This window comes from Camellia sinensis, chromosome 9 (genome assembly GCF_055761805.1).
Source record: "Camellia sinensis isolate YWXY chromosome 9, ASM5576180v1, whole genome shotgun sequence".
NCBI classification, from domain to species: Eukaryota; Viridiplantae; Streptophyta; class Magnoliopsida; order Ericales; family Theaceae; genus Camellia; species Camellia sinensis.
Window position 1 is genome coordinate 148,247,904 of NC_138969.1, and position 24,746 is coordinate 148,272,649.

General features: G+C 41.1%; 1 protein-coding gene and 1 long non-coding RNA gene across 2 annotated transcripts; both read left to right on the top strand.

Annotated features, from left to right (window-relative positions):
- Nucleotides 1–2,880: 2,880 nt before the first annotated feature.
- On the top strand, nt 2,881–3,285 carry LOC145799812 (uncharacterized). The gene has a single exon (XM_082889442.1). The coding sequence runs from the start codon at nt 2,881–2,883 to the stop codon at nt 3,283–3,285; it is 405 nt and encodes a 134-aa protein (XP_082745568.1).
- A 17,663-nt stretch (nt 3,286–20,948) lies between these two features.
- Nucleotides 20,949–24,267, top strand: LOC145799201 (uncharacterized). Its single transcript, XR_014341226.1, has 3 exons — nt 20,949–21,597; nt 22,469–22,695; nt 24,044–24,267. It is a non-coding gene; the product is annotated as an uncharacterized LOC145799201 (long non-coding RNA).
- Nucleotides 24,268–24,746: the final 479 nt, after the last annotated feature.

The following is a 24,746-nucleotide window of genomic DNA, read 5'->3' on the forward strand; positions in this document are numbered from 1 at the left end:
AATTTTTCCACGTCATCTCTGGGTGATTGAGAGGGAAACATTCATGATTGCTCCGCAAGATGATAAAGAGCCTAGTTTAATGCCAAAGGCTCTAGTCCCTAGTTTTTAGAAAGTGGATTAATGTTGCGTAGTTTAAGACAAAGTCTTTGAGGATTAACCATTTCTATAATTTGGTTGACTTTCCATTATGACACGAAACTGTTCTAAAGTTATGCGTAATTTGGATAGTCATTGTTGAGGCATAAGGCTCGCTAGATACCGAAAAGTCGCACCATTGAGGAAAGTGTAGACCATGGAAGACTTCCTCCTGGGGAGTGAGGTTATTTTGACTTAGACTATGATTGACATAAGTTCGGAACATTGATTTGTGAACATTGTGACCCAACTTTCTCGTTAGAGAATTGGATAAGTAGATCCGTAGGGATTTACCTTCTGCTTTTATGGTGAAAAGTTAGGAGCGCAAAAAGGTTGCTAGTTTCAATGAATCTTTTACAGCCTAAAACAGTTATCTAAATAGTGGTTCTTAGATTTCGTCAAGCCATGATAGGCCAACAATGATCGATGAATACCACTGAGGCATGATCAATGGTCCAAAAGAAGTTTTTCCTTACTTAGTCATTATGAGCCAGGAATTTATAGGTTGTCGCCACCTAGGGTGGGCAGTCCTCTGTTTTAGATATGACGGGCATGGGTGATGTAATTTATATGTTCGGATGTACGATCCTTAGGGATTGTTTTGGGAGAATTCCTGTTTTGTCTTCGATGACTTACATAAGGAATATCCTACAACGATTGTAGATGCAAAATTGCAAACCCACTGACTTACCTATCGGTAAAAGCCAGAGCCTAGCTATTAAGTGAATCCTCGGATTGTCTTTGGGAGAAACAGATGACCTATATTCCTTGATCTCTTTTTTGTTGTGGGAGCCTAAAGTACGTTATGTGGGCATATTCAGCATGATAAGTGTTATTTTTGGTAAATGGTCAACTGAGTTGTTTAGACATTGACCTTGCTCATTAAATTGTGGATAGAATGCTTTACTAGTATTATATTAATTTGCTCCTTGTAAGATTTAATGCGCTAGATGGGCGCATCTGCGCTAGTTAGGCGCATCAAGAATGAACGCAAATTGGTCACCAAAATATCTTTAGAGAGGTTATTGTGCAAGAGGTAGTGATCTTGAATCACTTCATGTGAGGCGCACATGGAGGATTCTGTCGTATATGCTTATTGCAAGAGGTGCTAATAAGACTTATGTTTGGAATCTAGAATTGCGCAAACTGTGGTCATGTTTTTTAGATCGATCACTTATTTGTTGTGAGATGATGGGATGTTGACACTATTATGGTTTGTGTCATAATGATTAGCAGATGATGATGTCAGCAGGCAAGATTGGCTCACTCACACGAGCAATCGCCTTTGGCGCTTGGGAGCGAGCAAGGATGAGACTAGTGGTTTATTTTTTATTTGGAGCCAAAAGAGGCTTAAATTATCCACTATGCATGTCGCTTGGGTTACAACCAAGATGAGGTCATGTTAAGGACCAAACATGGATGTTAGTACCCACTTTCCATGTTATGCCTGTTATTATTAGCGAGATGCGAGATCTCATTTGGCGCCCAGAAGGCGAGCCAATAGAGAATTCGGGTTAGGCGCTAGAAAGTAACTAGACTAATATCTGTACGGTGTATCGAGTATGACGTCACTATTTTTGAAGAGTTACTCCACCGTAGCATGTATTCATACTATATGTGCTTGGCGACCGAGTAATGAGGTGAGAGAATGGATCCCTGTTTCCTCACCGTGTGAGTCTTACGTGTCATTATTGATATGACTTTCATTTATGTACCCTTTTATGACTTTTGACTATGTCATAAGGTAAGGGGTTGTTCTGCTATTTTGGTATGTTGCATGCGGTCATGTATGATTCGGCCTTAAGGGACATCACTGGGAAAGCGGTCAATCCTAAACTAAATGGCATAAGAGCAAAGGAAAGATCATCTAGTATTACACCACTGTTGTAAATTCACCGCCGGCAACTCACATCGCTCTGTATGAGAGGCGGATTGAGTGTGAATATATTGCAAGAATTGAGAGGGTCAATCATGCTCTTTTTGAGGGATTAGAGTTGTTTTTTGGACCGGTGTAATTAGATGGGTCTGGGGTATATGAGACACTATTTCTGTTCTTTTTGGGTTGATGTCTCTATGCTGGCTCATAGTTTCTAGTATAGAGCTCCCACATGCAGGTGTTCTTAGCAGTCGCACGGTGCATTGACTAGTATGAGATTGTTCTTTTTTGGGGAGATTGAGATAGAGATGTGGCAGTATCATGCCAACTTATGTGTGAGTGGGAGAGGCTAGAAATTGGGCATCCATGTGGCATGACCCTTTGAACCTTTTAAACCTGAACCTTTTGAACCTTATCTATATAAGTTTGAATTTTAATTCAAAACTTATTTGGATAACCATTCAGGATATCTATATCTATCATATCAATAGATATGGATAGATGGATAGATAGACATTGGTGGTTATATATCTGATTATATATTTTAGATAATTTATTGATATATCAAATACGTATATCAGATACGTATATCAGATACATTATGTGGTTTTTACCCATAACCTTTTTTCCCAGACTCTCTCCCTGACTCTCTCCCATTAAACAACGATCAAGCCATTTTGCACTGTGACTTGTGTGGGTGATACTCATTTTGTAGTATCACTCCACTGCTGGGTTTGTTGTTCGGATTCTAGAAGCACGTATTTACCCACGAGGTTCTATCACCTAAAGGTATGATTTAAATGTTTTTCCTGCTGCGTTATAATACTTTATGATTTACAAAAATGAAGGTTGACCATTAGGTCTTGGATATGCTGATTCCGAGGTTTGAAAAGTTGACGTTTACCCACTTGCTAAGAGAGAACAATCGATTCGCTGATGCACTAGTAACTCTATCTTCCATGGTAGATATTCTATTGGAAGTCAAGATGCGTCCAATCATTATTGAACAGAAGTACATGCCGGCCTATGAAACCATTGTCGCGATAGATGAGGCTTTAGACAAGAACTCCTGGTATTATGATATCTGGAATTTCCTGGAAAAGAAAGCGTATCCGCCAGGAGCAAATGCCAAGGACAAAAGGGAAATACGACTTCTGGCTGTTCAATTCATTATCTGTGGAAGCAAACTATACAAAAAAGGCCATCTGGGAATGCATAAGCTATGCGTCGAGGAAGAAGAAGCAAAGCACCTTATGGAGGCCATTCACGGATGAGAGTATGAAGCCCACATGAATGGTGTGATGCTTGCCTGAAAAATCCTTAGACAAGGTTACTATTGGTCAACCATGGAAGAAGATTGTATTGGTTTTGTTTGACGCGATCACAAATGCCAGATTCATGCGAACATTCCGCTATCGAAGCTCTGCAACATGACTTCACCATGGCCATTCTTTTTTGGGGGGATAGATGTTATTGGTGCAGTTACGCCAAAAGGGTCAAATGGGCATGAATTCATTCTAGTAGCAATTGACTACTTCAAAAAATAGGTGGAAGCCTAGCCTTACTCTGTACTAAAAGCATCGCATGTGGCTAAGTTTATCAAAAACAGCATTATATGCCGGTATAGGGTGCCCAATGAAATTATCTTCGATAATGGAACGCATTTCAAGAAAGAGGTGATAGATTTGCTTGAAAAATATAACGTGGCTTTCCATAAGTCATCAACCTGCAGGCCATAGACTAATGGGGCTGTTGAAGCTGCTAACAAGAATATCAAGAGCATTCTGCAAAAAATGGTGGAAACCTATGGAGACTGGCTAGATAAATTGCCATTTGCGCTCTGGGGCTATAGAACCTCAATCCGAACATCTACAAGGGCAACCCCCTATTCTCTTGTCTACGAGATGAAGGTTGTTCTGCCGATCGAAATTGAAGTGCCCTCCCTATGAATTATGGCTAAATGTTAGATAGCAGAGGCAGATTGGTAGCAAAGTAGGTTTGAGGAGTTGATGTTATTTGATGAGAGAAGACTAAGAGCATTATATCTTGTCCAGGGCTACCAACGTTGAATTGCTAGGGCTTTTAACAAGAAGATTAAGTCCCGAAATCACAAGGAAATGGACATGGTGTTGAAAGACAACCAAGCTCCCATTCATGACCCTAGGGGTAAGTTCAAAGCTAGCTAGACTGGTCCTTACATCATCAAGTCAATCTGATCAGGAGGGGCGGTTATTCTTATGGACTTGGATGGTCTGGAGTTCTCGCAACCGATCAACATGGACAAGTTGAAAAAATATTACCCCTGAGAGGCTCGCTAGGCCAAAAACCCGAAAGGGCGACCTAAAAAAAAATTAGAGCACAAAAAATTAGAAATAAAGAAGAACTAAGCTCTCAAGGTTGAAAACCCTAGAGGGCGACTTTGACAAAAATTAGAGCGTAAAAGAAGAGAGTTAATACTCGAGTGAACCTGAACTGAACTACGTAAGGCCTAATTCCCATTTTTGGGATACGTAGGCAACTTCATCCTGACGTTCGGCTGTAACTATCTCCAATCCAACTGTCCTATTTGTTTTCAAGTCATCCTTGTTCATTATCTATTAGTTCAGTTGTGCTCCGTATTTTGGGCAGAAAAGCAAGTATAGAATGACAGTAATGATATGCAGCCAGGGGCAGTTATGATTTCTTTTGATTCAAGATTGTACGTCTTGAGGATCGATTCTATGCGTGTCAGGTGGTGATCGTTTTTGAAAATGGTTTTGGAAAGTTTTAATAAAAGTTGATTTTGTTCAAAATTTTACCCTTTCACAACTTAGACCATTTTTGGGACCGAAAGGAAAATTTTCAGTACTCGCAACTTTAATTTTATTGATTTCAACATAAGTACATTCTCCAAACTCTTTGATTTAGATCAAAGCTGCTTTTTACTTCTGAAACTTGAAAAGAAAAGATCAAAGCAATAAAACTAGGGGCACAGTTGAGTCAGGTGGCTCTATGCCAAAGATGGTCCAACCTCTGCCTTCTCTTCAAGCCAAGCCATACACTCCTCTGATGGGGTGAAACTAAAACTAATGGCAGGGGCCAGAATCTCTCTCGTCCTCCAGGCCGTGAGATACCGGGACAGGTGCGAGGCATGCATTGGAAATGAAGCTGTGTATTCCACTCCCTCATCTGGACGTATCTGATTATGCCTGAACTGGTGTTGAAATGGGATAGGAAAATAGAACACGCAATGTGTAAGGCCAATTAACTCTACACCCAATTGTCGAGACATGCTTTAGCTCATCTCGGCTAAATTAAACCAGGGGCAACGCCAAGATATATCAGCTGCAGATCGGCTGTATACCCAATCACACCATAAACCCTCTGAAGGAAAATCTATTAGTCATTGGCAAAAGAAGTAAGCCCTGGTCGAGTATTTGGGGCAAGGGCCCACTACTTGCAGTTTATCCATCAACCATACCTACGGAGGGATGAAAAATAAGAGAGATTAAAGAATAGAGAGGTGTGCGTTGAGGGAAAAGTAAGAAAACGGTTTTGAGAGAAAAACAAAGAATGAGTGTTGAGTGATGTAAGAATCATAAATTAGAAGGATGTAAAATAATACATGGAGAGGTAGTGGGCTCCCTGCAAAGTAGGTAATCTCTCCCTGACAGAAAGCATCCAAACCCATCAAATTGTTGGCCAGTGCTAAACCTATACAGCACTTTCCCCCTTTCAAGCCTTGGGCCACTTCAATTAACCTGATGCTAGCTCCACCAAAACTAGGGACAAGGAGGAATTGTGCAAGAAGGCATAAACAGAGAGCATGTTATCGGTGGCTGCACCAGAGAAGGTCGCTCCTATCTCCAATAGCGAAACACCGATGAACTAAACTGGGGATGTTCAGCTTCCCATCATGAGCTAAAGACTGAGCCTCGTGCAATGATAATCCACACATCTGTCCCAAAGCCTGGGCATGGCTAAAACGGGGCTGAGGCATGATTTCTTTATCGCGCCAGGATTCCATTAGTGCTTGAAATTCTTCGATTGTTGGACACATTTCTTGAGATCCAAATTGAAATACATGTGTGATCGGGTTCCATCATCGAACCGCGGCATGAAGGAATGGGAAACAAAGAGAAGTGTAACTTAAAGGGGAAAAAGTGTTTAGGCCGAAATCGGGAAAATTCACCTTTTTCGAGCCATCCAAAGTGGCTATCCAGTCTCGAAGTCTGTTGACAAGTAACATCTCCACCTTGAGAGCAAAATATCAAAGACTTGTGATACTGCCAGAAAAACAGCATGGGAGCACTATTTATAGAGTTTGAGAGGGAGTTGAGCATGACAGCTGGATAGCACTGACTGACATCACACTGATGGCTGGCCGTGCATCAGTGAAGCCTGGTCGGGTTCAGTGCTGGTCTAGTTCAGTGTAGTTGCAGCAAAAGCTGGCCTTTGTTCAGGTGGACCACGACTGTACTTTTGAGTTTTGTTTTGTTTGTACCAAGTGTTTTTTTTTTGGCTTTTTCAAGTTGTTTTCATTTCGTTTTTCTGTTATCGAGTTGTATTTTACATTTTGACTCATTGCAATTCGTTATCTGATTCATGAATCAATTCAAGAACAAGCATTCACAGTTATAAAGGTTACAATGCAAGCGTTACACCATTCATCGCATACAAATGCCATTCATATTGTGTAAAGAGATCATTCACAAAAACTTCTCTTTTATAAACTGGCGGGTCCAACCCTGATCATTGTTTTTCAAAATAAAGTAAAAAACAAAAGAAAAGTCTTCACAGACAAAAAGGTCTATTTGGAGCTAGTCTTTAACTACATAGCAAAACAAAAGCAAAAAAAAAAAAAAACCAAAAAAAAAAAAAAATAGAAACAAAATAGCAAATCATCATCATCATCAGTAGCCCATCCTAGCTCTCTTCCTCCTCGGCTGCGAAGGAGGTGCATCACTATCATCGTTAGGGCTACTAGACTGCAAGTCAATCTCTTCTTCCTCGTCCTTGTAGGTCATGGACTCCTCAGAAGGTGAGCACTGCCTTACGCGACCTCTCCCCCGATCGGCTCCTCCGCAGCCTCTCCCTCGGCCCCGTCTCTGCCTATTGGCTACGGAAGGTCCTGCAGGCACTGCTGGCGTCAGTTCAAGCTGAAAAGAGAACAGATATCAGTATGAATTAATATGAGTGTACAGTATGGCAACAACAATAAACCGTAGATAGAATGTACCTCAATCCCATGGGTGACTAAGACAGTATGCCTTATTCGTACCATGAGGAGTAGTCGATCGACAGTGCGAAGGAGGTCATCATTAAACGCCCAGGGAATCTGCAAAAAAAATAGAATCTGAGAAAAGACAGACAGAAGTAATAGAGAACAATGAATAAAAATGACAGAAAACAATCTAAAGTGCAGTATGGACTAGCATAAAGGAATGTATACCTGCTCGACGCTAGGAGCAAACATTGTGGTCTCTCTCTTCGATGTGCTCAAGTGGGATCTGCTCGATCACTCAATCCAGACGTATGTATACAATCTCACTGGAGATCACAGGAAATCTAGGAATGGGAGCAACGGTAGGGACACCTCCAGCAGGCGCATCGCCAGCCGCAGTAGCAGCAACCCCTGGCACAGCTCGAACCACGCCTGGGGTAAGAGGCGCCATCACCCGGGTGTGTAAGAAGGTAGTGAAGTCGCTAGGCTTATGATGATGATCGCCGTCCTCGCCTATCATCAGGAGGTCGATCTCAGGACCGTCCTACAACTCATTCACTCCCCTCATAGTCGGGAGAGGCAGGTATGGAATGTCGGGAGTAGCAATACCCCGCGTTTGGCAGATGAACCTCTCTCCCAAGTAGTACACCTGATCAAAAGGGCCCTCGAACAGAATCCTCATCGTAGAGGCATGCTAGACAGCGGCATAGGTCGTTCTTAACGCCTGGGGAAAGCCCGCCCAAGGGTGCCAGTCAACCTGTGAAATTAGTATAGTGTCAAATATTAGTGCAGTATGAGAAAATCAATGCAGTGCCAAATCAGTGCAGTGTCAAATGTTAGTGTAGTGTCAGGTGAGAATGTTAGTATAGTATGAGAAAATCAGTGTAATGTTAGAAGTCAGTACAGTATGAGAATGACAATATGGTACAGATACAACAAAATGAGAGTGGCCATGCAGTGTGGAACAGTGCAATATGCGTATGGTAGGTAGCAGTTAAAGACTGGTATTTTGCTACTTGGTTTGCCGTGATCGAGTCAAAGAAGCGGCGAAAGTACGGGAATGTTCGGTCTACAAGGTAGCATCACTCGAACCATGAATCGTAGTACTGGGAGCGGGGTACTGATAACTCGATCGGCCTCACTGGGACTGGAGCCAGGGAAGTGAAATATGTGTAGACTGAATGTTGCAAACAGAAGACATGGGAAAAATAGATCAAATAAACAAGAAATACAACAGTGAACGAAATGTAAAGCATATTAGAAAAGGGAGTGTAGGGTATACCTCCCAAACCCTCCAGTAGCCGCCGAGTGAATTCGCCTTGAGGCGGGAGACGAAACTCATATAGCAGTATAAGGTGGCCAAGCTGGTACCACCCCAATCGTACTCCAACACTCGAGGAAGGTGTACCAGTGTCCCTAGAAGGTATAACCCCATGGTATTTTCCCTGTTCGCAAACAAGGCAGTACTGAGAAGATACATGAGGAAGCCACGGGTGTACTGGGAAACCTTATCTGTAGTAGCTGGCTTAGTACTGGAAAAGTGCTCCAACAACCAACTGTAGTGCACCGTCCCATGGGTGGTGGAGTTTGGGATTGCCCCAAGAAGCTAGAGCTGTGCAACTCTTCACTGGGTCATATCCAGATAAAAAAGGACTGGGCCGTCGACCCCAACCCACAAACTAGTCAGCATCAAGAAGTCGTATGGGGTCAGCGTCATCTCCCCGGTCGAGGAGAAGTGGAATGAGTCTATGGTATCCCACAATCTCTCTACCAAGGCCCCATAGAGCCATGACTTAGCCCTCATCTGTATGAGCCCGAAGTAGAAGGGCCCAAAGTTAGCAGCATCAACTAAAGTACGGACCTCTGCGGGAAACCGCTTGTACCAATGCCGAGGGCCAGATATCGAGCCATAGCCACCTATCCTCCTGGCTATCACCTATCAATTAGAAGTTTTATCAGTATATGTACAACAGAGACGAGTGGTTTGTTCATCAGTTTCAACATTTCAACACGTGTGCAAGGTAAATAAGGGGAAAAGTTACGTACCGTGGAGGCGTCGGTAGATACATGCTCCATGGGCTCTCACAGTAGAGTGTCCTCATCCATCCTTGGAATGAAACCCTTAAATCTCAAGATGCCGCCTGGGGGTTGCACATGTGTACACGGCTAGTATTTAGCCGCATCAAAGGGCCTCTCGGCAAGGGGAAGCAATGCAACAGCCTCCTCTGCCTCCATATCCACACTAAGGGTAGCACTGATACTTGTGGCGGGGTCAGGAATGGGTACTTCATCACTAGCCATAGAGAGGAGATGATGATGAAAAAGTGAGGAGATGAGTGAAAATGGGTAGAAAAACCTCAAAATACAAACCCTAGGAGAGAGAAAGTAAAGAGGGGATGGAAAATTAAAGGGGGAACAAGACAAGTGTGGGAAATTGTGAGAGAAAACAAGAGCAATCCCAAAACTCCACCAAATCAAATTTTGTTCAGTTCAAAGTGTAACGAAGGGAAAGGGTTTCAAGAGAAAAATTGCAAGGGTTGTTGGGTAACTCAAGAAAAAGGGAAATCTAGAGAGAAGGGAGCCCTAGAGAGAGAGGAGGAGAGTTTTTCAACCTTGTGTGGGTGGAAAATGAGGGTTGGGTCATGTTTATAAAGCCACGGGTGTGGGTTTTACCGATCTGCCCCTACCCCGCTATCGAGGTCCAGCCGGCCGTATCGAAGCCCGGTCGTGCTTTATCAATGCCCAGTCAACTCTCAGTGTGAAGTTAGCATTTTTTTTTATTTTTTTATTTCTGCTATTATTTGATCTTTGATCTGAGTATATAAAAATAATAATAAAAAGAAAAGAGAAAAAAAATAAAGAAAGAGAAAAATCAAGAAAAAAAAGAAAAAAGAGAAAACAACAATGAGGGGAAAAGAAAGAAGGAAGAAGAAAAAGAGAAAAAAATCAAGGAAGAAACAAAATGAACAAATAAAGAGAGTGACTAAAAAAATATAGAAAAAGAGAAGGAAAGGAAAAGAAAAGAAGTTTGTCCATTTTGTTGTGTTCCTTTGTGTGAATTCATGATTTGTTGCTTTAATTCGTTCCGACATTTCGTAACACACGATATTGTATGTATGGTTCATACAAAGAAGTTCCAGATAAAATCATTTGTGCCACAATAAAATTATCATCCATTTTAGAATCCATGTTTTGACTACTACCTAGGCGTTTTGTTCATTCTTAGTCAATTCACAATCTTTCCTCCTCTCGCATGTGACGCGTTAGGATTGCAAATTGGTTAAAAACATCGGGTGCACTCGATGTTCACACCAATCTTTCCTCCTCTCGCGTGTGATGTGTTAGGATTGCAAATTGGTTAAAAACGTTGGGTGCACCTGATGTTCACACCACCCTTCCTCCTTTCACGTGTGACTCGTCAAGATTGCAAATCAGTTAAAAACTTCGAGTTCGCCCGATGTTCACACCACCCTTCCTCTTCTCACATTTGACGCGTTAGGATTGTACCTTCGGTTAAAAACATTGAGTGCGCCTGATGTTCACACCAATCTTTCCTTCTCTTACGTGTGACGCGTTCGGATTGCAAATTGGTTAAAAACGTCGGGTGCGCTCGGTGTTCACACCGCCCTTCCTCTTCTCGCGTGTGACGCGTTAGGATTACAAATCGGTTAAAAACATTCGGGTGCACCCGATGTTCACACCACCGTTCTTCCTCTCGCGTGTGATGCATTAGGATTGTACCTTCGGTTAAAAACATCGGGTGCGCTCGATGTTCACACCAGCTTGCTTCCTCTTCCGTGTGACGTGCTAGGATTGCACCTTTGGTTAAAAACATCGGGTGTGCCCGATGTTCACACCACCTTTCCTCCTTTCGCGTGTGATGCGTTAGGATTGCAAATTGGTTAAAAACATCGGGTGTGCCCGATGTTCACGCCATTTCTCCTCCTCTCGCGTGTGACACGTTAGGATTGTACCTTCAGTTAAAAACATCAGGTACACCTACACGTTAGGATCTCGGTTGACACCTCGGGTGCGCCCGATGGTTACGTCACCCTTCACCTTTCCTACGCAATGCGTAGTTAGGCTTGCATAATTTTCTTACATCCTTTCAACATGAAATGTAGTTTGGCTCGTGTTTACTACATGAGGCGTGTTTATTTACTTACTTCTTTTCATGGTTGGAATTGTTGTACCTTGTTTTAGTTTGTTTAAATGTGGCATATTCTTTGCATTGTATTTGCATTCAAGTGTTTCATTGAATGGCCTTATTGCATGATCATAAGTTATGCTCTTGCATCTTATGTTTGCATTTTGCCCCTAAACTACATTGGTTTGGTTGCTTGCAAAGGGATACGTAGGCAGCTTGCGAGCGCAACCAATCTAATTTATGTCTTGCTTTCTTGCCCAAGTCTTGCGGCCTTGTCAATTGGGTTGTCTCTAAGCTTTGACATTCACTCACGCCATTTCATGACTGCTCGAGCTCTGTCAAAGAGGGGCAACTGTAGACACCCTATTTTGGCCGCCCGTAAGACTTAAGCGCTTGGTTTGATACACTCAATGATGAAAGTTAAATTGTGTGCTTTGAATTCGTAGCAATTCGGATTCAGTCAGGCTTTTGAAATAACCTCATATCTTTAACACTTACCTTTTTTGAACCTTTGAGTCTTATGTTTGGACCTTCTGCCACCCTGAGCTGAGCTGAGTTTGAACAAAAAAAAAAAAAAACGGGGGAGGGCATCAAAGCTTGGCCGGGCATCAGTGATGGCCGGCTGGGCCTTGGTGGCAAGGAACACTGTTTTGGCCGGAGGCTTCCAGTTATCCATTTTTGAGGATATTTATCACATTTTGAGCTCAAATTCTATAAAATCGAGGTCCAACATCTGTCTTGAGGGTTGAGCAAAATTTAGAAAGCCTATATACACCTTGAGAGCTCCTCTCTCCTCCTTCTTCCATAGCAAGCAACCTTTGAGCTAACCTAGCTCCCTTGTGTCATCTCCATACACCATACACAACCTTGTCTCACCATCTTAGGGCCTTGGTTGATGTTTGAGAAGCATAATTCAAACTTGAGAGTGGGTTGAGACTAAGTTTAGGTCACAAACAAAAAGCATACTCCTTGAGAGGTATAAGCTTGTTATCTTCTCTCTTGCTTTCATTTCTTTCATTTGCTACATAATTCTTATCGTTTTGTATTATTTTTATCCTATTTGAAGTGTAAGTTTGGGTTTGAAGAGCTACCAAAAGGGTAGAAAGAATTTGCTCTTTCTACACCTTTACCTATAGCCCAAACCATTACTTTTCCATTCTCTTTCTTTGATATGTACACTTATTTTTAGAGTTTTAAAAGGGCTAAAAATCATGTTTTGAGGTTTCAAAAGTAGAGGGGTTAGCCACCCCTCCTTGTACTTGCTTGCTAGCCTTCATTCCTCTCTTTATTGTTTAGCTTTTTAGGCTCTTTTCATGCATTTTTTTAGCCTTTGTTTTTCATTTATTCATGGCTGTTTTAGGGCTGTTCTAACTTGTTCAATTAGTTTGAGCTTTGGTTAGTTCATTTGTTATCTCATAAGTTTGCATACATAACATGTTATATATTGTTCTAAGCTTTTCTTCAATTTATTTCCATGTCTAAAAGTCTAATTTTAACAATCAATCCACCGTCCATTTCTTTCATTCTTGAGAATGATTTCAACCGATTGAGGTTGCTCAAAATATGTAAGAAAGACTTCTACCTAATGGCTTAATCTTTTAAGAGATTATTTGTCAATGGTATAGTCTGTCTGTCTCTCTCTCTTGTTTTTTTTTGAAAAACTTCTCGTTTGACATTACTTCTTGTTTAGAGGTTTTTAACATCACCATGGACAAATGGACTAAGAATGGCAAGGCTTCATAAAATTGGCTTTAAAACTTGGAACAACCTATATAAACAAAATGGTTAGAATTGCTTCAACTTGGCCGGACGTTATACCAACTTCCTTATGTCAAGAGTTGTCGCATGCTAATTCATGGCATTTTGATGATTCTTGAAGCGTTGCAACCTCTCTCTTTGAGCTCACTCCATGACAAGAGGGAGGGGTGGCCTTATTTATTGCATTCACTGATTTTTGCCCAAAATTGTATCCGAGATCATCAAGCAATCAATTTGCTCATTGATGGCTTTGGAATCAATTTCAACCTTCTCTCAAGGTTTTCCCATGACAGAGAAGGAAGATGGGACAAACAGAGCTTGAGAACACTCTGTCTGCACTGATTCACCTCAAAACACAAAAATAAAGTTTAGCACCAAATTGATGCACGGCCGGTCATCTGTAGACCTGGTCAGCCATCATTGATGCATGATTGACCCTTAGTGTGTGGCCAACAGTGTAGTTTTACAAAAAACAAAGGCGATGGTTGAAGGTGAAACAAATTTAACTTGGACAGATAGAGAAGCTCGCAAGCGCTGTGCATGCAACCCTCATCTGTCTTCACATACGCCTTTGTTGAATGCGTTTAATTGTTTCATTAGTGTTATAATTATTATAGTTGTAAATTAATCTTATTGTAATTAGTATTGTTGTAGCCATTGCTTAGTTAATTGGTATAGCTAGTTAAATTGTTGTAATAAAGTAGTTAATGAGCTTAGTTAAGTTAATTATTATTCATTCGCCCAGTTTTGTAATAGTTAGTTCATTCGAACTTTCGGACATTGATTTGCACCCTCCTGACTGAGGGATCAAATGTTGTAATAATGTGTATGTCTTCTAACCCCACGTCTTTCTCCTTTTTATTTATTCACTTACAATGGTTAGTATAGAGCATCACGTTTCTTTAGCATACTTCATGTTTTGCATCTATTTGTCTTGCATGCATTTAGGTTCGGCTCACTATACTAACCAAATGTCTAAATTCATTGCTTGAATATATGCCTTATCACATGTCTTGAATGAAATCATATGTCATCTTCATAGTTGAGCCTATAAAATACATAATGTGTGTGTTGCATTAGCCATAATTGCATGATTAGGAATATGCATATTTTGCTAACTCTTTCACCTTTTTGGTTCGGAGTACTAGGTGAGCTTTTACGTCTTAGCATCTTGCATCAAGTGTTTGTGTTACCATATCTACCATGCTTGCCATGAGGCTAAGTGCTTAAATGATATAATTGTTTAAATGCCTGTGGATGAAGGCTAATTGCTTGAATTGGGGTAGTTTGATTAATGTTCCATTTTAAGCCCACTTTTTCAAGTGGCAAATTCACAAAACAATTTCAAAACAAAACATGAGATCAAATGTTCCAATTATTGTAAATTAGTCTATATTTGTGTGTGTGTCACATTATAATGTTAGGCTAATAATCGGAACAAGAGCATATAATGTAAATAAGAAGCACATCATGATTAGTAGAGGCCAATCTTTGATCGGGCGAGTGGGGTGCTCAATTCATGACCTTCCCCTCTCGTACCTAAGTTCCTAAGCTAAGACACTTTGGTGATGACAGACAAATGGCCTTTGGCAAGAGTCTCTGGTTTCCTAAATTTTCTAAAAATATTTAGGTGGCGACTTTGCAATCTGGCAAAGCAGTTCATTTTTGGCATTTGATTCAAATATCGATTTTCCAAAAAGAATTGCCGGGTTTGGACTCTTTTGAGTTTTCATTATTTCACATTGCACTTTGTGAAATCAGTTTCAGAACCACTAGTGAAGTCCAAACTGTAGGGCTATTCGCCTTCCAAAAGGAATGCGGAAAGTCGAGCTACACTTAATGAAACAAAGAAAGCAACAATCTATAAATTAACGGAGCAAATAACAAAATAATGGAACATATTATGAATTAATGGAACAAATCGCCAAAATAACGCAACAAAACAAACCAAGAACAAACTCCTTCATTCTCTTACTTGTTTTTCCTCTTTTTTTTTTTTTTTTCTTCTCTATTATTTTCCTTTGCTCTTTTCCTTTGATATTGTTTTCTTTTTCCCCCTCATTGTTTTTTTCCTCTTCCCTTTTCCCTTCTTTTTTTTTTCCTCACTATTTTTCTCTTTTGTTTTCTTTTTGTTGTTTTTGTTTTCACTTTCTCCAAATTCAGATCGAGGCCCAATATAACAATAAAAAAAGTAAGAAAAACTGGGTTGCATTTGGGGCCGGCCGGGCCTCAATGAAGCACGGCCGGGCTCCAATAGAGCCAGCCGGGTCGCGATAACGGAAAGGGCACATTCAGTAAAAACCACGCCCATGGTTGGTTTAAATCAAACCCAACCCTTATTTTGTTCACACCCTAGGTCAAAAATCTCTCTCCTCTCTCTCTAAGCTTCCTCTACGTTTTGTTCACTCCTCTACGTTTTGAACCAAACAAAGTTTTATTTGGTTGGGTTTTGCGGTTTCCCTTAGTTTTTCTTGGCTTTCTCACATACTTGTTCAGGTTTTACACACCTTCTCTTGTTTTTTCTTCTTCTTCTCTTTATTTTCTCTCTCCTAAGGTTTGGGAATTTTAGGGTTTTCACTCAATCTCACTTACCCACTCACTTTTTCATCATATTTTCTCATTTTCTCTTTATGGCTAGTGGAGAGGTTCCCATCCCTAACCCCGTTGTGGATATTGGTGTTGTCCTTGGTAAGGACATAGAGGCTAAGGACGTTCTCCCTCCTGTTCTTGAGCCTGAGTTGCCGCCTCTTGTCGATAGGCCTTTTGATGCGGCCACCTACTGGCCCCGCACACGTGCTTCGACCCCCTGGAAGTATTTTGAGATTAGAGGGCCTTATCCCAGGGATAGATGAGGACATCCTACTGCGGGAGCCCCTTGACCACTTGTCTGCCGACGCTTCCACGATAAGCAATCTTTCCTTTGTTTTCCACATTTTGAATCTCGTATGCAAATTATCCTTTAATGCCATGCAAACACTAATAACATTCCCCACCTACAGGTGATAGCCAGGAGGATTGGCAGCTATGGATCCATATCCGGTCCCCGGTACTGGTATGAGAGGTTTCCTGTGAAGGGCCACACATTGGTCGATATTGCCAGCTTCAGGCCTTTCTGTTCAGGGCACACACAGATGAGGGTTGAGCCACTACTCTACGGGGCCCTGGTAGAGAGGTGGTGGGACACCATAGACTCGTTTCACTTTTCATCGATCGGGGAGCTAACTCCACGATTTCTCGATGCTTACTGGCCAGCAGGTAGGTGTTGTCGGCACGATCCTATTCGATCCTGAGATAACGCAATGGAGAGCTGAACAACGTTAGCTTCTCGGTGCGATCCCATATACTACTGTCCATGAGATGGTGCGATAGAGCTAGCTCTTGGATCACTTCACCAATATTCAGCTAGTTACCCCGGAGGAAGTTGTATAGTGCGTTCGTTGGTTTCTCATGTATCTCCTTGATACTACCCTGTTTGTGAATAGGGAAAATACTGTGGGGCTATACCTCATAGGTGCCCTCGTGTGTCTACCATAGGTGGTGGAGTATGATTGGGGTGGTGCCAGCCTGGCCACCCTATACTGCTATATGAGCTTCGTATCCCACCGTAAGGCGGATTATCTTGGTGACTACTGGAGAGTTTGGGAGGTACACCTCACACTTACTTTTCTATTCAATTTTGCATTCTCTACTTATACCTGCTTTACATTTTCTGTTTATCTGTTTTACTCATTCACTTGAATGCCCTATTTCTGCAGCTGTGGATTTACACGTATTTCACTTCCCTGGCTCTGATCCCAGTGAGGCTGATTGATTTGTCAGTACCCCCCTCTCGATACTATAACTCCCGATTCGAGCGGCACCGGTACGTAGACCGAGACTTCCCTTACATTCTCTACTTCTTCAACACCGTCGCCACGGATAGGGTAAGAAAATCTCTAATCTTGCTCTTTTACATTATGCTATTTTCTTTATGTCCATACTACGACTCCCATATTGTTGTTTCCATACTGCTCAACCCTTAATATCTGATAACTACCTTGCACCTGCTGTTCATAGGTTGACTGGCATCCTTGGGCGGGTATCCCTTAAGCATCGAGGACAACCTACGTTGCTGCATATCATGCCTCCACCATGCGGATTATGTTTGAAGGTCCTTTCGACAGGGCCTATTACTTGAGAGAGAGGTTCATCCGTCAGACGCGAGGCGTAGCTGACCCTGACATTCCACATCCTTCCTCTCCAGGCGTGAATGTAGTTGATGATCTCCATGACGGGTCCCAAATTGACTTTCTTATGTTAGGAGAGGATGGCGATAGTCACTACGAGCGCAACAACTTCATTGCCTTCTTACAGACTTGAGTGATGGCCCCTCTTACTAGGGGTGAGGTCTGTGCAGTTCCTTAGGTTGCTGCTGAAGATGTTCCTGCTGCCACTCCTATTCTTGGGCTTCCTGTGATTCCCACCGAGATTGTATACATGCGACCAAACGGGGTGATCGAGTAGATCCCCTTGAGCACATTAAGGGGAGGGACCGCAAGTTGGTGCTTGCTCCTGGCATTGAGCAGATCAACACACTTCCCTTTATTTCTACCCATTATACTCCATTCTACCCACTATGCTTTATTACTTTCTGCCCACTATGCTCTATTACTTTGTTTCATATTTTGTTGGTGCCTGCGAGGTACATAGATGATCTCCTTCAAAAAATTGATAGACTACTTCTGATGGTGTGAAGGAGGCAGACTGCTCTAGTCACCCATGGGGTCGAGGTACACTTTGCCCCTACTTTACTATCCTTACAATATTGCTCATAATTTTCTTGGTCTTTTCTAATATCTGCTTCATATTCTGCTATTTGTTTATGATATCTGCACTCTTTCCAACGTGAGCCAACACCAGTTGCACCTACAAGACCTCCTCCAACTAGGAGATAGAGACGGGACCTACTAAGGGGCAGAGGATGGGCTGACCAAGAGAGAGGCAGAGTGAGATAGTGCTCACCTTCTAAGGAGTCTTTTGATGAGTACACAATCCCCGAGGATGAGGGGGATGAGGTCGACATCCAGTCTAGCAATCCCAGTAATGACAGTGGCGCACCTCCTCCGTAGCCGAGGAGGAAGAGGGCAATGATGGGTTGATTTTCTTTTCTTTTCTTTTCTTTTCTTTTGTAGTTAGGAACTAGCTTCAGATAGACCATTTTGTTTTATTTTTGAAGACTTTTCTTTTCTTTTTGTTGTTTTGTAAAACGATGATCGAGGTTAGACCCACCAGTTTTTGGAAAGAATATATTTTTTTGATGATTCCTCTTGTATGTCGTGACATGTAATGGATGGCATAACCTCTGCATGATAATCTTGTACAAGATTTTTAACTATGAATACTTGTCCTTGAATTCATTCTTGAATCGAATAACAACCTACAACTGGACAAAATGTAAAATACAACTTGATAATAGGAAAGCACAATGAACACAACTCGAAAATACTAAAAACCACTTGATACAAACAAAAAAAGACTCAAAACACAGTCGTAGTATACCAAGACAAACGCCATCCTTTTTTGCAACTGCTTTGATCTGGGCCATCATTTAGACTCGGCCAGGTCCAAATAGGCACGACCAGGCTAAAAAGTGATGTCAATCAGTGCAGTCCAGCTGTCATGCACTGCCTCTTCTCAAACTTTATAAATGGTGCTCCCATGTTGTTTTTCTAGCAGAATAACAAATCTTTGTCATTTTCCTCTCAAGATGGAGACTTTGCTCAACAATAGGCTCTGAGACTGGATAGCCACTTTGGACGGCTTGGAAAAGGTGAACTTTCGTGGTTTTGGCCTAAACGCTCTTTTTCCTTTGAGCCGCACTTCGCTTTGTTTTCCGTTCCTCCATGCCGCTGTTCGATGCTGGAATCCGATTACACATGTATTTTGCTTTGGATCACAAGAAATGTGTCCGACGCTTGAAGAATTTCAAGCATTGATGGAATCCTGGCGTGATAAAGAAATCATGCCTCAGCCCCATTTTGTCCATGCCCAGGCTTTAGGACGGATGTGTGGGCTTACTTTGTACGAGGCTCGATCCTTGGCTCATGATGGGGAATTGGATATCCCAAGTTTGATTCGTCGATTTTCCGCTGTTGGAGATAGAGGTGACCTCCTTTGGCGAGGTTATCGGCAACATGCCCTCTACTTATGCTTACTCGCACACTTCTTTCTTGCCTCTAGTTGTGGCAGAGCCAATATGAGGTTGATTGAGGTGGCTCAATGCGTGAAAGAGGAAAAGAGCTGCATTGGTCTAGCATTGGCCAAGACCCTGATGGGTTTAGATGCTTTTCATCGACGAGAGACCACCCGGTATGCAGGGTGTCCACTGCTTCTTCAGGTATTGTTTTCCATCCTTTCTTATTTACGATCCTTACGTCACTCGGCACTCACTCTCTATTTTTATCTCAAAACCCCTTTTCTTCCCAGGTATGGCTCATGGATAAGTTGAAAGTGGTGGACCCTTGTCCGGAGTATTCAGCGAGAGCTTACTTTTTTCGCCAAAGGCTAATGGACTTTCCTTCAGAGGGATAGTGGTGTGATTGGATATGCAGCAGATCTGCGGCTGACATAGGTTGGTGTTACCTCTGGCTTAACTTGACAGAGATGAGCTACAGCATGTCCTAATAGCCGGGTATACAGTTAATTAGCCTTATGCACTGCGTGTTCTATTTTCCTTTTTGATTTAGACGCCAATTTGGACATGATTAGACTTATCCAGGAGAAAGGGTGAAATACCCAGCTTCATTTCCCATTCATGGTTCATACTTGACTCAGTACCTCATTACTTGGAGGACGAGAGAGCATCTGGCCCCCGCCTCTAGCTTCAGTTATGCCCTTTCTGGCGAGTGCTTGGCTTGGCTCGAGGACGAAGAACAAGTTGGGCCATCTTTAGCTACAAAAGCTTCCATGAGTGCGGACAGAAGACATAGAAGCTGTGCCCCTAGTTTTACTGCTTTGATCTTTCTTTTTAAGTTTTTTATAACATAGAAATGACTTTGATTTAATTAGAGAGTTGAAGAATGAAATTGTATTGAAATCAATAAAATTAAAGTTGTGAGCACTAAAAATTTTCCTTTTTGGTCCCAAAATGGTTTAAAATGTCAAAGGTAAAGTTTGAGAAAAATCAATTCATTAAAATTTTTCAAAACAATTTTCGAGAATGATCACTGCCTGACAAGCGCGAAATCAACCCTCAAGATGTACAGCCCCAAACCCACAGATCATAAATGCCCATAACTACATTCACCATACCGACCTTTTTGCCAAAATGAAGATCACACAGCCGAGCTAACTGATAATAGAGAAAGATAGCCTGATCAAAATAAGTGAATAGGACAGCTGAGTTGGAGATCGTTACAGTCGAACTTCAAGATAAAGTTGCCTACATATCCCAAAGATGGGAATCAATTCTTACGTAGTTCGGTTCTCGTTCACTCGAGTATTAACTCTCTCCTTTTGCGCTCTGACTTTTGCCAAAGTCGTCCTTTCAGGTTTTCAACCTTGCGAGCTCATTTTTTCTGTAATTGTAATTTTTTTTCATGCTCTATCTTTTATCTAGGTAGCCCTTTCGAGTTTTCGGCCTAACGAGCCTCTCAAGGATAATTTTTCTTCAACTTGTCCATATTGATCGATTGTGAAAACTCTAGGCCATCTAAATCCATGAGAATAATCGCCCCTCCTAACCAAATTGACTTGATGATATAAGGACCAGTCCAATTGGGTCTGAACTTGCCCCTAAGGTCATGGATGGGAGTTCGGTTGTCTTTCAGTACCTGTAACGACCCCAAAATCCGTATTAGAGATTACCTTTACGGCCTATTGGGTTAATGCATTTTGATTTATTGATATGTGTTCAAATTGAGGAATTATTTGTTGAGCCACGACTGTAAAATTGAAATTACCGACCTTTACGGGTTCAGAAATCACAATTGAGGACTTGGATGTGTTAATGAAAATTTTTAGAACTATTTGGGAAACCTAATTGGAAATCTAATTTGTTTGATTTGTTAATGTGCGTTTGGGTGGTTAACTTTGTACTGCAAATTGAAGGCCTTAGAGGCTTCAGAAACCAGAATAGGGGACATATTTATGATCATCATAATTTTTAGAGTCATCTGGAAAGTTTAATTGAAATTTAATTTTTCGCGATTCGTAAGGGCGTGTTTGGCCCTCCTTATTTGTGATAAAGCTTGTATAATTAATATATAGGTGTGTATGAGTTATATAAGTGGTGAACTCATACTTTTGGAGTCAAAAAACAAAATATCTAAAGAGAAAGAGAGAGGAAACCGTGAAAGGGAGAGAGGGAAGAGTGTCAATTTTCTCAACATCCATGGAGGCTTTGAAGATGAAGGAAGAGAATTGAAGGAAAGAAAGAAGATCACCCATGGGACTTGGAGGAATTGAAGAGAGCTAAGAGGTAGACAAAGATTGAGTTAGGTATGAAAATCTATCTTGAAATCTTGTGTTTAAAGTATCAATTTGGTAAAATCATAGAGATCTTGGAAGATTTAAACCCATTTGGGGTTAAGGTTTATCTATGTATTTACTTGAGCTAATTTGAGGAATTAGAAATTGAGTTCTTTAATTTTGTTTATGAGTGGAGCTCAAGCTCATGGATATCATGAAATAAACTTTAGATTATGCAAGAATCATGTGAATTTGTGGGTTGTGGGTTGTGTTTTTAAGAACCTTGAAGATCATGAAAGATTAAGAATTAATCTTGAACTTTGAGACAAAGATTGAATTGTTTGAAATGAAATTACACTTGGTTGATGTTAGTTTATCATGTTATAGGGCAATTCTACATGTTTTTGAGTGATTTATGTTAAGAACCAAGCTTAAAAATGGAAAAACCAAGTGTTGGAGCAAAAAGAGCCATTTTCGGACTACACACTGCCCAGAGCCGCACGTGCGGCCCTGTTTCCCGCACGTGCGGGAGACAGCTTTGTCCCGCCATCTTTGAATAAGCATATCTTTTGCCTCGGGGCTCCGTTTTGAGTGATTCTTGAGCCTAAAATCAAGCCCCGGAAGTCTAGTTTCCAATGGAAGTGGTCTCACTCCCAAATTCTAAATAAAAAATAGTTATGCCCAAATTAGTGACAACTGTTCACTTTCTGTCAACTAATTTTATACCATTTCTTCGCCTAAACCATTTTCCTTTGATTTCTCCTGTTTCTGTGACATGGAGTATAACTTATTAAGAAATAATGAGCTTGGTACCGCCATGGCTAATTGATTGAATGATCAAAGAGAATAAGTAAATGAGCGAGTATAATCTCATATTATGTGTTGTGCACTGTACTTGTAGGTCGAGACGAGGATATCGTCCTATTACCACCGGGAACCAATCACTGTGAGTAGTAGTTCTGCAATCGTACGTTTACTTACCGTAAATAATTCTTATTGTTAACGCACTGTTCTTTGTAAGCATTTATGTTGTTTAGGGATCGGTGAGAACATTGAAAGATTATGTGCACTTCGGTATGACGCTGAAACTACTCTACATTCTGGTTATGGTTAATGGTTATCCTTAAGGTATAATAACCTGTAAATTACCTATAACTACGCACAAGAATTATTAATATTATGCAACTGGTTGGTAATAAGGGATTATGAATATAAACCCCGCTTAATGGGAACATGATATTTTGAACGTCCTATCCTGGACTCCTACAGCCTTATTTAGTTCGATACATGTTTTATGACATAGACATCTGCCTAAAATGGATTAACGAAATGAAAATCGAACAGAACCATGGGTTTCCTTATACGTCAAAGAATTGAATATCAATAACATTGTTATATGACTCACATTATGGTGCGAATTGTTCTATTCCCATGAATAGTACTGTAACGACACATGTGTTTCTGTAAATAATTATTATTAATACTTTGTTATATGTAAGATGACTATGGCTACATGTAATGAATCATAAAGGGAAATTTATGTGCACCATTATGAACGGTATTCGTATGAACCTGGCATTATTATGTTATGTTTATTCACTTCGTTTATGCTATGACATAATATGAATTGTTCAGTCTTCAAGAACTATTGATTCCTAGTACGAAACTAAGTGCTGCAATGCGAACCACCTCTTGAGTCCATACATACAAGAACTGGGCTTAAAGCCAATTTGGTCCCTTTATGGGTCACCCGGTTATGTGAAATTATGAAAGATATAATTTGTGAAGATATGAAAGGAATAACTTGTGAACTTATGAAAGATATAATTTGTGAAGATATGAAAGGAATAACTTGTGAACTTATGAAAGATATAATCTGTGAAGATATGAAAGGAATAACTTGTGAACTTATGAAAGAAATAATTTGTGAAGATATGAAAGGTATAATTTGTGAACTTATGAGGCCGAGGGCCACTTTGTGAATTTGTGAACTTATGAGGCCGAGGGCCACTGTGTGAATTTGTGAACTTATGAGGCCAAGGGCCACTTTGTGAATTTGTGAACTTATGAGGCCGAGGGCCACTTTGTGAATTTGTGAACTTTTGAGGCCGAGGGCCAACTTGTGAATTCTGAAATTATGAGGCCGAGGGCCAACTTGTGAAGTATGAATCTGTAACTTGTGAAACTATGAATCTCAAAGGCCGAGGGCCAATTTGTGAAGTTATGCATCTAAGTTAAGCCAAGGGCTAATTTGTGAATGTGTGAACCCAACGGGCCAAGGGCCAACCTATGAAGCTATGAACCGACAAGACTGTTCTGAAATGTGTACAGAATCAAACTAACCACAGGATTTTTGCATTTACTTATCTAATTAGAAAAATGTGTACATTGTAAGTAAATTAAGTTAATCTTTAGATTGTTTATGTACTACTGTTCACTGAGCTTGACTCACTTTGTCTTATGTCTGTTTCTGTAGGCACTCCACCTGGAGGTCAGTTTTAACCCATGGCATCCGTGCCTCTTTTGTCAACCTCAGAGTATCCAGGCACTTAAGTGAAGGCAGCCTTTTTGCTAAACTTTTGATTTTACACTCTGATTGTTTGCTTAAGGTTGATGTATATATAATTCCTTTGCCTGTCCATGTTGTTTTACGCCCAATTCTAAGGGCTGGGTCTGTATATATATATGTACATAACTAACTCTCTGGTACACGTCACTGTATGTTTATTTGCCTTATGTTCTGTCTGTGATCCTGGCATGATAGTGGTCGCTCAATGGATGCAGTTCTTTTATTTATGTTAATTTATATTGGTAAATGCTTCCGTTCAGGCCCCATATGATATGTATACCAGGTTATGCGTCCGTTTCTGTGTAGGTCATGCCCAAACTTTTAGGGGCAAGTTTGGGGCGTGACAGTACCATATCCCCTTCTTTGAGATTCCTGGACTTAACTTTCTTATTAAAAGCCCTAGCGATTCGGCATTGGTAGCCCTGGATGTAATACAATGCCTTCAACCTCCTTTCATCAAACAACATCAACTCCTCAAATCTGCTCTGTTGCCAGTCCACCTTCGTTATCTGACACTTGGCCATAATCTATAATGACGGTACTTCAATTTCAATTGGCAAAACGACTTCCATCCCGTATACCAAAGAATAGGGGGTAGCCCCTGTAGATG